The sequence below is a fragment of the Pezoporus wallicus genome, unplaced genomic scaffold (genome assembly GCF_028554395.1).
Source record: "Pezoporus wallicus isolate ANWC-B61680 ecotype Strahan unplaced genomic scaffold, APGP_CSIRO_Pwel_v1 scaffold_6446, whole genome shotgun sequence".
Taxonomy (NCBI): Eukaryota; Metazoa; Chordata; class Aves; order Psittaciformes; family Psittacidae; genus Pezoporus; species Pezoporus wallicus.
This window is the reverse complement of record NW_026636264.1, coordinates 7,923,088-7,936,891: the sequence shown is the minus strand read 5'-3', so window position 1 is coordinate 7,936,891 and position 13,804 is coordinate 7,923,088. Positions and strand designations below refer to the sequence as shown.

At 44.1% G+C, this 13,804-nt stretch overlaps 1 protein-coding gene across 5 annotated transcripts in view; it reads left to right on the top strand.

The window, feature by feature from the left end:
• The window catches only part of CNTN5 (contactin 5), a 643,809-nt gene that overhangs the window by 401,721 nt on the left and 228,284 nt on the right, over positions 1-13,804 (top strand). For all 5 annotated transcript variants that reach the window (XM_057399803.1, XM_057399799.1, XM_057399798.1 and 2 more), the window contains one exon: positions 10,366-10,489. In XM_057399803.1, coding sequence (XP_057255786.1) covers positions 10,366-10,489 — 124 coding nt within the window. The remainder of the gene's footprint in view (positions 1-10,365; positions 10,490-13,804) is intronic.

Sequence of the window (13,804 nt, the reverse complement as noted above, 5' to 3'; positions counted from 1 at the left end):
TTCACATGTGGAACGTCAGACCAAAGCTCTGCCAGCCTCATTGACATAACTTAGGGTCCTCCTTAGAAGGAAGTGACTCTCTCTATGTGGATGGTGACAGGAGTTCACCATTTTCTAGTCCATTCCCTGTCGGGTTTGCAGCTGTTAAAGGCAGGAAAAGAATGAAGACACCAGACAACTTGACTCACCATGGCCAGGCCTGCCCATAACTCTGCCAGAGTGAATGACTTATCTTTGGTCTTTGTCTTTCTAGAAGGCATTTCATCTCTGGCAGTGTGGTGGAGGAGAAGAGTGCGCCATTCTCTGGTCCTCTCTTGGTCTGGGCCTGCAATTGTAAAAGGCAGGACGGCAAACTAAGCAGCAGCAACAGTCACTCACATGGGTAACCCCTGCTCAGGGCTCTGCAGGTCTCGCTGACTTAACTTTCTTTCAGTGTCCTCCATCGAAGGTAGTGAATCTCTGGCTGTGTGGATGAGGACAGGAGTGCATCATGGTCTGGTCCATTCCCTGTTGGGGTTGCAGCTGTTAAAGACAGGAAAAGAATGAAGACATCAGACACCTTGACTCACTTTGGCTAGGCCTGCCCATGGCTCTGAAAAAGTAAATGACTTATCTTTGGTATTTGTCCTGGTGGAAGGCATTTAATCTCTGGCGGTGTGGTGGAGGAGAACAGTGCGCCATTCTCTGGTCCTCTCTTGCTCTGGGCCTGCAATTGTAAAAGGCAGGACGGCAAACTAAGCAGCAGCAACAGTCACTCACATGGGTAACCCCTGCTCAGGGCTCTGCAGGTCTCGCTGACTTAACTTTGTGTCAGTGTCTTCTGTAGAAGGTAGTGACTCTCTGGCTGTGTGGATGAAGACAGGAGTGCATAATGGTCTGGTCCACTCCCTCTTGGGGTTGCAGCTGTTAAAGACAGGAAAAGAATGAAGACATCAGACACCTTGACTCACTTTGGCTAGGCCTGCCCATGGCTCTGAAAAAGTGAATGACTTATCTTTGGTATTTGTCCTTGTGGAAGGCATTTAATCTCTGGCAGTGTGGTGGAGGACAAGAGTGTCCCATTGTCAGGTCCTCTGATTGTCTGGGCCTGCATCTGCAAAAGGTAGAAAAAGAAACTCTGTGTTACTTATCAGATTTTTCCAAGGAGAGGAGCCCTGCCCAGGGCTCTGCCAAACTGAACGACATATCTTTGGTCTTAGTCCTTTTGGAAGGCATTTAATCTCTGGCAGTGTGGTGGAGGAGAAGAGTGCGCCATTCTCTGGTCCTCTCTTGGTCTGGGCCTGCAATTGTAAAAGGCAGGACAGCAAACTAAGCAGCAGCAACAGTCACTCACATGGGTAACCCCTGCTCCGGGCTCTGCAGGTCTCGCTGACTTAACTTTGTTTCAACGTCCTCCATCGAAGGTAGTGACTCTGACTGCGTGGATGAGGACAGGAGTGCATCATGGTTGGTCCCTTCTATGTCAGGGCTTTCACCTGAAATGGCAGGACAAGACATGGCATCAGCCACCCTTGTTCACATGGACAAGCCTTGCCCAGGGCTCTGCAGGCTCGATGACTTGTCTTTGTGTCAGTGTCCTTTGTAGAAGGCATTTAAACTCTGTCGCTGTAGCTACGTAGGGGGGTGCACGATGGTTGGTCCATTCCCTGTCTGCACTTGCAGCTGAAATGGCAGAAGGAAGGACAAGAAATGGCATCAGCCACCCTTGTTCACATGTGGAACGTCTGACCAAAGCTCTGCCAGCCTCATTGACATAACTTAGGGTCCTCCTTAGAAGGAAGTGACTCTCTGGCTATGTGGATGGTGACAGGAGTTCACCATTTTCTAGTCCATTCCCTGACGGGTTTGCAGCTGTTAAAGGCAGGAAAAGAATGAAGACATCAGACACCCTGACTCACCATGGCCAGGCCTGCCCATAACTCTGCCAGAGTGAATGACTTATCTTTGGTCTTTGTCTTTCTAGAAGGCATTTCATCTCTGGCAGTGTGGTGGAGGAGAAGAGTGCGCCATTCTCTGGTCCTCTCTTGGTCTGGGCCTGCAATTGTAAAAGGCAGGACGGCAAACTAAGCAGCAGCAACAGTCACTCACATGGGTAACCCCTCCTCAGGGCTCTGCAGGTCTCGCTGACTTAACTTTCTTTCAGTGTCCTCCATCAAAGGTAGTGACTCACTGGCTGTGTGGATGAGGACAGGAGTGCATCATGGTCTGGTCTATTCCCTCTTGGGGTTGCAGCTGTTAAAGACAGGAAAAGAATGAAGACATCAGACACCTTGACTCACTTTGGCTAGGCCTGCCCATGGCTCTGAAAAAGTGAATGACTTATCTTTGGTATTTGTCCTGGTGGAAGGCATTTAATCTCTGGCGGTGTGGTGGAGGAGAACAGTGCGCCATTCTCTGGTCCTCTCTTGCTCTGGGCCTGCAATTGTAAAAGGCAGGACGGCAAACTAAGCAGCAGCAACAGTCACTCACATGGGTAACCCCTGCTCAGGGCTCTGCAGGTCTCGCTGACTTAACTTTCTTTCAGTGTCCTCCATCGAAGGTAGTGACTCACTGGCTGTGTGGATGAGGACAGGAGTGCATCATGGTCTGGTCTATTCCCTCTTGGGGTTGCAGCTGTTAAAGACAGGAAAAGAATGAAGACATCAGACACCTTGACTCACTTTGGCTAGGCCTGCCCATGGCTCTGAAAAAGTGAATGACTTATCTTTGATATTTGTCCTGGTGGAAGGCATTTAATCTCTGGCAGTGTGGTGGAGGACAAGAGTGTCCCATTGTCAAGTCCTCTGATTGTCTGGGCCTGCATCTGCAAAAGGCAGAAGAAGAAACTCTGTGTTACTTATCAGATTTTTCCAAGGAGAGGAGCCCTGCCCAGGGCTCTGCCAAACTGAACGACATATCTTTGGTCTTAGTCCTTTTGGAAGGCATTTAATCTCTGGCAGTGTGGTGGAGGAGAAGAGTGCGCCATTCTCTGGTCCTCTCTTGGTCTGGGCCTGCAATTGTAAAAGGCAGGACAGCAAACTAAGCAGCAGCAACAGTCACTCACATGGGTAACCCCTGCTCCGGGCTCTGCAGGTCTCGCTGACTTAACTTTGTTTCAACGTCCTCCATCAAAGGTAGTGACTCTCTGACTGCGTGGATGAGGACAGGAGTGCATCATGGTTGGTCCCTTCTATGTCAGGGCTTTCACCTGAAATGGCAGGACAAGACATGGCATCAGCCACCCTTGTTCACATGGGCAACCCTTGCCCAGGGCTCTGCAGGCTCGATGACTTGTCTTTGTGTCAGTGTCCTTTGTAGAAGGCATTTAAACTCTGTCGCTGTAGCTACGTAGGGGGGTGCACGATGGTTGGTCCATTCCCTGTCTGCACTTGCAGCTGAAATGGCAGAAGGAAGGACAAGAAATGGCATCAGCCACCCTTGTTCACATGTGGAACGTCAGACCAAAGCTCTGCCAGCCTCATTGACATAACTTAGGGTCCTCCTTAGAAGGAAGTGACTCTCTGGCTATGTGGATGGTGACAGGAGTTCACCATTTTCTAGTCCATTCCCTGTCGGGTTTGCAGCTGTTAAAGGCAGGAAAAGAATGAAGACACCAGACAACTTGACTCACCATGGCCAGGCCTGCCCATAACTCTGCCAGAGTGAATGACTTATCTTTGGTCTTTGTCTTTCTAGAAGGCATTTCATCTCTGGCAGTGTGGTGGAGGAGAAGAGTGCGCCATTCTCTGGTCCTCTCTTGGTCTGGGCCTGCAATTGTAAAAGGCAGGACGGCAAACTAAGCAGCAGCAACAGTCACTCACATGGGTAACCCCTGCTCAGGGCTCTGCAGGTCTCGCTGACTTAACTTTCTTTCAGTGCCCTCCATCGAAGGTAGTGACTCTCTGGCTGTGTGGATGAGGACAGGAGTGCATCATGGTCTGGTCCATTCCCTGTTGGGGTTGCAGCTGTTAAAGACAGGAAAAGAATGAAGACATCAGACACCTTGACTCACTTTGGCTAGGCCTGCCCATGGCTCTGAAAAAGTAAATGACTTATCTTTGGTATTTGTCCTGGTGGAAGGCATTTAATGTGGAGGAGAACAGTGCGCCATTCTCTGGTCCTCTCTTGCTCTGGGCCTGCAATTGTAAAAGGCAGGACGGCAAACTAAGCAGCAGCAACAGTCACTCACATGGGTAACCCCTGCTCAGGGCTCTGCAGGTCTCGCTGACTTAACTTTGTGTGTCAGTGTCTCTCTGTGTAGAAGGTAGTGACTCTCTGGCTGTGTGGATGAGGACAGGAGTGCATCATGGTCTGGTCCATTCCCTCTTGGGGTTGCAGCTGTTAAAGACAGGAAAAGAATGAAGACATCAGACACCTTGACTCACTTTGGCTAGGCCTGCCCATGGCTCTGAAAAAGTGAATGACTTATCTTTGGTATTTGTCCTTGTGGAAGGCATTTAATCTCTGGCGGTGTGGTGGAGGAGAACAGTGCGCCATTCTCTGGTCCTCTCTTGCTCTGGGCCTGCAATTGTAAAAGGCAGGACGGCAAACTAAGCAGCAGCAACAGTCACTCACATGGGTAACCCCTGCTCAGGGCTCTGCAGGTCTCGCTGACTTAACTTTCTTTCAGTGTCCTCCATCGAAGGTAGTGACTCACTGGCTGTGTGGATGAGGACAGGAGTGCATCATGGTCTGGTCTAATCAGACACCTTTGTGCCCATGGCTCTGAAAAAGTGAATGACTTATCTTTGGTATCAGTGTGTCCCCTTCTGTCAGAAGGTAGAAGGTAGTGACTCTCTGGCTGTGTGGATGAAGACAGGAGTGCATAATGGTCTGGTCCATCTCCCTCTTGGGGTTGCAGCTGTTAAAGACAGGAAAAGAATGAAGACATCAGACACCTTGACTCACTTTGGCTAGGCCTGCCCATGGCTCTGAAAAAGTGAATGACTTATCTTTGGTATTTGTCCTGGTGGAAGGCATTTAATCTCTGGCAGTGTGGTGGAGGACAAGAGTGTCCCATTGTCAGGTCCTCTGATTGTCTGGGCCTGCATCTGCAAAAGGTAGAAAAAGAAACTCTGTGTTACTTATCAGATTTTTCCAAGGAGAGGAGCCCTGCCCAGGGCTCTGCCAAACTGAACGACATATCTTTGGTCTTAGTCCTTTTGGAAGGCATTTAATCTCTGGCAGTGTGGTGGAGGAGAAGAGTGCGCCATTCTCTGGTCCTCTCTTGGTCTGGGCCTGCAATTGTAAAAGGCAGGACAGCAAACTAAGCAGCAGCAACAGTCACTCACATGGGTAACCCCTGCTCCGGGCTCTGCAGGTCTCGCTGACTTAACTTTGTTTCAACGTCCTCCATCAAAGGTAGTGACTCTCTGACTGCGTGGATGAGGACAGGAGTGCATCATGGTTGGTCCCTTCTATGTCAGGGCTTTCACCTGAAATGGCAGGACAAGACATGGCATCAGCCACCCTTGTTCACATGGGCAACCCTTGCCCAGGGCTCTGCAGGCTCGATGACTTGTCTTTGTGTCAGTGTCCTTTGTAGAAGGCATTTAAACTCTGTCGCTGTAGCTACGTAGGGGGGTGCACGATGGTTGGTCCATTCCCTGTCTGCACTTGCAGCTGAAATGGCAGAAGGAAGGACAAGAAATGGCATCAGCCACCCTTGTTCACATGTGGAACGTCAGACCAAAGCTCTGCCAGCCTCATTGACATAACTTAGGGTCCTCCTTAGAAGGAAGTGACTCTCTGGCTATGTGGATGGTGACAGGAGTTCACCATTTTCTAGTCCATTCCCTGTCGGGTTTGCAGCTGTTAAAGGCAGGAAAAGAATGAAGACACCAGACAACTTGACTCACCATGGCCAGGCCTGCCCATAACTCTGCCAGAGTGAATGACTTATCTTTGGTCTTTGTCTTTCTAGAAGGCATTTCATCTCTGGCAGTGTGGTGGAGGAGAAGAGTGCGCCATTCTCTGGTCCTCTCTTGGTCTGGGCCTGCAATTGTAAAAGGCAGGACGGCAAACTAAGCAGCAGCAACAGTCACTCACATGGGTAACCCCTGCTCAGGGCTCTGCAGGTCTCGCTGACTTAACTTTCTTTCAGTGTCCTCCATCGAAGGTAGTGAATCTCTGGCTGTGTGGATGAGGACAGGAGTGCATCATGGTCTGGTCCATTCCCTGTTGGGGTTGCAGCTGTTAAAGACAGGAAAAGAATGAAGACATCAGACACCTTGACTCACTTTGGCTAGGCCTGCCCATGGCTCTGAAAAAGTGAATGACTTATCTTTGGTATTTGTCCTGGTGGAAGGCATTTAATCTCTGGCGGTGTGGTGGAGGAGAACAGTGCGCCATTCTCTGGTCCTCTCTTGCTCTGGGCCTGCAATTGTAAAAGGCAGGACGGCAAACTAAGCAGCAGCAACAGTCACTCACATGGGTAACCCCTGCTCAGGGCTCTGCAGGTCTCGCTGACTTAACTTTGTGTCAGTGTCTTCTGTAGAAGGTAGTGACTCTCTGGCTGTGTGGATGAAGACAGGAGTGCATAATGGTCTGGTCCACTCCCTCTTGGGGTTGCAGCTGTTAAAGACAGGAAAAGAATGAAGACTGGCCGGGGTCAGGAGTGCGCCCTCTTCCGGTCCCGTCCTTGTGTGAGCTCCTGGCTCTGGAAGTGAAAGGAGGAGCAGCCGCCATCTGCCGCCCATGGGGCAGCCGCTGCCTCCCTGCCCGGGCCCAGCAGCCCGGCCCTCCCCTCCCTGCCTTCCTCCTGCCCTCTCACCTCAGCCCTGGCTCACCCACCTGCTCTCCTCCAGGCGGGTCTGGCCCTTGTCACCCCGCAGCCCTTTACGCGCCCGTCCTGGAACCTGGGCTACCAACCCCTGTGGAACGGGATGGCCACCGCCAACATTCCGTCACCTAGGATACAGTCACCACCAACATTCTATCAGCTATCATCGCCCCTTTCAGTTTCAAGACTGCCCCTGCAGTTTTGTTTAAATGAAGATGGTATCATTAGGTGATCTGTTATGTTTTCTTCCATATCACATACCACACCCCATTGCATTTTATTTAATCAGCCTTTTATTAAGCCCAATAATTTATAAACATATAATTTTATCTTTTCATTAAGTTCTTTGGTGTCTAAAAAATATATTTTCTTTAATTGTACTGTTGCCATACAGGTGATCTAAGAATTCATTTAGTCCATTTAGCTACAAACCGATGGACATATTATTATGTTGCTTCTGAGTCTCTAAATAATCTTTGCTATTAAATCTCCATGTGAAATGCAGATAAGCAGCTAAGTGTATCTTTTCATTCTTTAGGAACAACTTGCATGTGCTTAACTTTCTGAACTTTCTCTTTTACGTTTTTGTTCACTGTGCTGATACATAGAATCACAGAATCATTGAATGGTTTGGGTTGGAAGGGACGCTGAAGATGACCTAGTTCCAATCCTCCTTCTATGGGTAGGGACACCTTTCCATAGACTTTTCCCTGTACCAAAACTTTTCCTGGTTGCTTAAAGCGCTGTCCATTCTGGCCCTGAACACTGCCAGGGATGGGGCAGCCACAGCTTCTCTGGGCAACTGTGCCTCACTACTCTCACAGGAAAGAATTTCTTCTTAATATCTAATCTAAATCTGCCCTCTTTCAGTTTACAGCATCCTCCCTTGTCCTGTCACTACATGCCCTTGTAAAACTTCCCTCTTTAGATTTCTCATAGCCCCCCTTTATAAGTATCCTTGGAGCCTTCTCTTGTCCAGGCTGAATAAGCCCAGTTCTCTCAGCCTGATTTCAAAGGGGAGGTTATCCAGCCCTCTGGCCATCTTCATGACCCTCCTCTGGACTTGCTCCGAAAGATCCATGTCCTTTTTATATTGGGAGCCCCAGAGCTGCACACAGTACTCCAGGTAGGGTTTCACTATAGTGGACTAGAGGGGGAGAATCATTCTCTCGACCTGCTGTTTATGCTTCTTTTTGATGCAGCAGAAGTAAAGCCTGTTCTTCTTACTCCATATAGCACAAATATCCATTTGGGCACTCCCATTAAAAATGCAAGCATCCACCTAAAGAATTCAGGTTATTTTTCCAAAAGGAAGTGCAACAGTATTTCAGTGTTACTGTAGAAAAGGTAGAAAAACTGTAGGACAGATAGAAAAAAATAGCTGTACTGCTAGTGACAGTAGCACCTTCCTAGAATTGCATCTTTTTCTTCTCTTTCCAGCAATCATAGACTGTAACTTTATAATATATCTACAGAATGACTCTGTGGGAGAAGATAAAATCTAGAGAGAAGATAGAAATCATAAATTTTCATGAATATACACTCTAGCCATACATCTACTAATCTGCATGTGAAAACATCCAAATATAAACCTATGATTTAGTTTTTAATTTATTCAGTAATTCGTGGTTTTGCTAGATTCTAGACTGATGAGAGCTCTGGTTATTTGCACCTACATTCATTAGTATTTTCTTTTGTGCCATATAAGAAGCAGATAAACAAATTGTCAGAAATAATCTATACAATGTTTTTGCGTCCACATTTTCCTTTCTTTTTCCTGCTGATTCCAGTGCCCCTGTGGAAGCCTGAGCTGTAGTGCTCAAAACATAGTACTGGAGCTATTTTAACTTTGATAATATAAGCACATATCTGAAGTCAGTTATTGTGGTTGGGCTTTTTTAAATAAATCAGGTATTTGTCCCAGAAAACTTATTTCTTCCAATATACCCAACTAGAGTAATAAACATGGAAGTAATGTAAATATGCAGAACAGCAATCCACACTTTCACACAGTATTACAAAAAGGGCTAATAAGCTTGAAAATGACTCAAAACATAAACGACCAATTGCTGCTACTCTTTCTGTCTGTATGAATTTACAGGCTAATTATTTGAATCAGTTTCAGTAGAATTATATCTACCTGAAAATAAAGGTATTTTCAAAACCTCATTTGAATAACATTGTAAGAAGAAAAAAAACCCAAGTGTATAATAAGTGTACAGTCCCTAAAAAGGACAGATAAATAGCATAATGGGTTTTCATGTCATCTTTTCACTGTTTCTATAATAATAGAGAAATCCAAAATTTCACAGAATTTAAGGACATGGAAATTTGCATCTCAGAATTAACATCCTATAGCCTATGTCTCCCATGTTTCTCATCCTTTTTCAGACTCCAAGACCTTTTTTCCCTGCACCAAAACCCAAGACTCAAGTCCTGTGCACCTTATCCTGTGCACTCAGTATTTCTGAAACTATTAGCAGTGTGAAAAAAGTCACTGTTCCCAAAACTGTGAGCCCATAAGATGTTTTTGAAGTTGTTTCGTGTCATTGGAGCAAAACAGTAAATAATTTTTATGAGTCTATGACCAAACTCTAAAGTCTTCAGGTGTGACTTTCTCACTTCAAGCTGATATTGGTAGCATAAATATAACAAGAGGTTATAAACTGCTAAATGTGTCATGCTGCCCTCAGTGCCATTTGGAGAACTTTTGTGATGTGAACATATGAAACCATAAAACTGACAGAGAAAACCCTGTTCCCATATGTTTAATTGCAAGTAGTAAAACAATGTAACTATGTGACCTCACCCAAATCATTAGACTAGTGCTCTAAATTTGCAGTATGGGACTAAGTTATCTGAAAGTTAGGAACAAGTCTAAGTTGATTAAAATTTCAGTCTTCTAGTGCACAGTGAACATTTTAGTTATTCAGACCTACGTGATCAGGAATGCTAAACCTGCAGCCTTTTACTTTATGAAGGTTACACTTCTCTCTTTGCAACATGAATGAATTGGAATCACAGATGTATTCTGTGGGTCTGCCTAGCTTTTCTTGTTCAGAAATGTGAATTCACATGAAGACATAGATACATGCCAAAATTAGAGAAGACAGTGGAGGAAAATGAAATGTCAGATATTGATATATATTATTTAACAGTAGCCACCAGTTGCTGCCATTAATTTTACAAGTGATTTTTCTTAGCAACTGCTTTACATAAAGCCTTTTGTGAGATAAGCTGCTGCAAGCAGCAGAAAGATTTTTGTTTACCTTGCTTTCTATAAGCAGTTAACTCCTCTTGCTGGATTAATTCACTATAGCTGCTCATTAAACTGCAGGCCAAAATATGTCTGATAACGAAGCCATTTTAAGGCATGATGAATACTTAAACAATGGTATCTATTTTATTGTTGACTTAGTAATATTTCTTCCTTATATATTTTTTTTTCTTTTAACTATTGCTTTTTAATATAGCATCTGAAATAATGTGATATGAACCTCTGGAAAACAATAATAATTTTTCATACTTTAATCCCATTTTATAAAAGCTGTAATACATTTACATTTATTCAGACTTCCTAAACTGTATCACTTCTGTTTTCACAGAAAGTGTTGATTATGGGCCAGTGTTTGTACAAGAGCCAGGTGACGTGATTTTTCCAACTGATTCTGAGGAGAAGAAAGTATTTCTGAATTGTCAAGCTCGTGGAAATCCTACTCCCACATACAGGTACTTGTTTTAGAATTATTTTTTGTTAGTTTTCAGAATATTAGCCTCTGCAATCCCACTCTGAGGTTCAATGTGCTTTGGAGAACAACACAACAGAAAATGTTCTGTGACACAAATGGCTTTCCTGATTAAATGCTTCTTCTGATTCTGAATAAGAAAGAAGTGGTAGTGAATAAAAGCAAAGCAGTATGTGAAGTTACAAATTATGTTCTCTGTCATCCTATCTATCCATGTGGAAGGACTCCTTTTGTCCATTTTTTTTACTTGTGTCTGTAACAACCAACAAGACCAAAATCTTTAATTGATTTTTTTTTCTGAACATCTATAAAGATATGAAATACTGCCCCATTTTATAAGGAGAGCAGTAAAGAACAGGTACATTAAATGACATGACTATGCAATACAGGATACCATGGCTGAGCCAAATCTGGTGTCTTTTCATCCACAAGTCCATCATTTTATTTCTTTGCAACCATTGCCTGTTGCTTAATTTTTCATACAGAGTCTTATTTTGCAGATAGCTACTATATGGATCTGTTATAATGCATCTATGAGTCTGAGAGTTCAGTTTATTAATGATGCCCACTTGCAAGTGGGAACAATATGCAGTCACCTAACCCATTTGCTATATCGGACTCTACTCATATTTTATACAAATTACAAGTGATGTAGGAGGACTGGGGGAGCATATGGTTGAATATTATTTCTCTATACACTTTATCTTTTCTCATACAGTCATTCTTCCCTTATAAAGGGAACATCAGGATTCTTATCAGTATGTTTTGTCATATGTGACAATCATAATTTCTGCATTTTATTTTTTACCTATTAAACCTAATTCATTTGTGGAGTCTTTAGAATTCTGGATGGATTCTCCTTAGACTTACTTGAATCACAGAACTTACATTTCTATAGCTGGAAGAAATTCAGAGGCAGAACTATCTTTAGATACCCTACCATAACAGCACTGAATCTGCCTCTTTTAAACAGATGTGTGTCATTTGGGCGGAGCAATCCCAGGCACAGCTACAGGTTGGGCAGAAAAGAGATTCAGAGGAGTCCTGTGGAGAAGGACCTGGGGGTGTTGGTCAATGAGAAAATGAACATGAGCCAGCAGTGTGCACTCGCAGCCCAGAAAGCCAACCGTATCCTGGGCTGCATCAAAAGGAGTGTGACCAGCAGGTCGAAGGAGGTGATCCTGCCCCTCTACTCTGCTCTCCTGAGACCTCACCTGGAGTATTGTGTGCAGTTCTGGTGTCCTCAACATAAAAAGGACATGGAACTGTTGGAACAAGTCCAGAGGAGGGCCACGAGGATGATCAGGGGACTGGAGCACCTCCCGTATGAAGATAGGCTGAGAAAGTTGGGGCTGTTCAGCCTGGAGAAGAGAAGGCTGCATGGAGACCTCATAGCAGCCTTCCGGTATCTGAAGGGGGCCTACTGGGGTGCTGGGAAGGAAGTCTTCATTAGGGACTGTAGTGATAGGACAAGGGGTAACGGGTTCAAACTTAAACAGGGGAAGTTTAGATTGGATATAAGAAGGAAGTCTTTTACTGTAAGGGTGGTGAGGCACTGGAATGGGTTGCCCAGGGAAATTGTGAATGCTCCATCCCTGGCAGTGTTCAAGGAGGGGTTGGACAAAGCCTTGGTTAACATGGTTTAGTGTGAGGTGTCCCTGCCCATGGCAGGGAGGTTGGAACTAGATGATCTTAAGGTCCTTTCCAACCCTAACTATTCTATGATTCTATGATTAAATGGATGTGATTCATGGCACAACTTTCTCAAGCAGTGCAGGCATGACTAAAACATGTAACATGGGATTAGGAATGAGCAATCAGAAATTTTTCAAACTGAAATTACATACACTCCCCACCTTGTAGGATAAAAGCAATGTTGTATTCTTCCTTATTGACATTCCTTGTGAAATTTCTATTATATATTTATTGCTTGTTGAATAAAAAAAAAATCTCTATTATTTCCTCACACTGTCTTATCAGTCCATTAAAAATAATACAACCATGGGGACAAGTCATAAATTCCCACCAAAAGAGGGAAACCTTATGTTCAGCCCTCACAGACAACCTTATTCTTGTGGAGATTTTCTTTGGAGGGCCTATGTCTTCTCCTTTCTCTCTTGGTCCAACTGGGTTTTTTTTTGCATTTTCCCAATGGAATGCAGTCAACAAATAAAGACTTTCAGTGTATTTTAAAGGGCAGCTACAAAGAGGCTCTCTTTTCACAAGAGGCCACATGGAGAAGGCAAGAGAGGTCTCATCTCAAGAAAGAAATTTTTTCTGTAAGAACAGTCATTCACTGGAACAACCTCCTCAGGGACTTGACAGAGTCACTGGACATTTTGAAGATGTAATTGAACAAAGTGCTAGATAATCTCATCTAGCCTCCCTTTCCCATGAAATGTTGGCCCAAATGATCTTTTGAGGTCCCTTTCAACCTGGGCTGTTTTATGATTTGGTGATATCCATTCCTTCAGTTCTCCAGAGATCTGATCATTGATGTCAGCTGCCTTACAAACAAAATTTCCTGACTGCTGTTCATGCAAGGAAAGCTTTGACCCAAACGGCCTAATTCTAACAGCACCGTTTAACTTCTCCTCCTTAAGTTGCTGTCACTTGTCTGTGCAGCATATGCAGTACACACTGCCATTCAGAAGAAGGGAAAAGAGAGATAAATTACTTTGTGAGGAATTTACTATTCTCAGGGCAGGTGCAGAGGAAATTTAGCCTCAAAAAAGTCTATAGATAGGCAAAGGTTTGTTATATGTCTCTGCCTAACCTTTGGCACGTGAGATAGTGAAAAGATATCACCCAAGACCCTGTTATCTGCAAGCACAGGACAATAGAGATATTTATTCATATGGGCTGTGAGGTCCATGCTGCTAAGAATTATTTTCAGAAAAAAAAAAAAAACACAAACCAACCAAAGCACAACTTTTTTTCTTTTAAGCTACATTAAAAGAATGTATAAAGCACTTAAAAATTCCAAACTTAAATTGTCTTTGCCATTGTAATTAATTTCCTTAGTACGTGTAACTTATGAAACCAGTTTATAAATTCTTTTTTTTGCTAGGATATGACATTTTAACAGAGTGGTGAATGGTCACATCATTTAAGATTTTCTTCTTCCTTGGAAACAGTTTTTTTCATCTTGTTCAAGTTCTACTCTAAAATAAAACAACATAATTTCTTGAGTTTCATTCATTAAAGTATCAAGATGCATTAATTTAGGGAATAACTCCCTGTAATAAACTGATTCCATTTGCTCAGCATTTCTGCAAATCATACTTTAATATCAGAA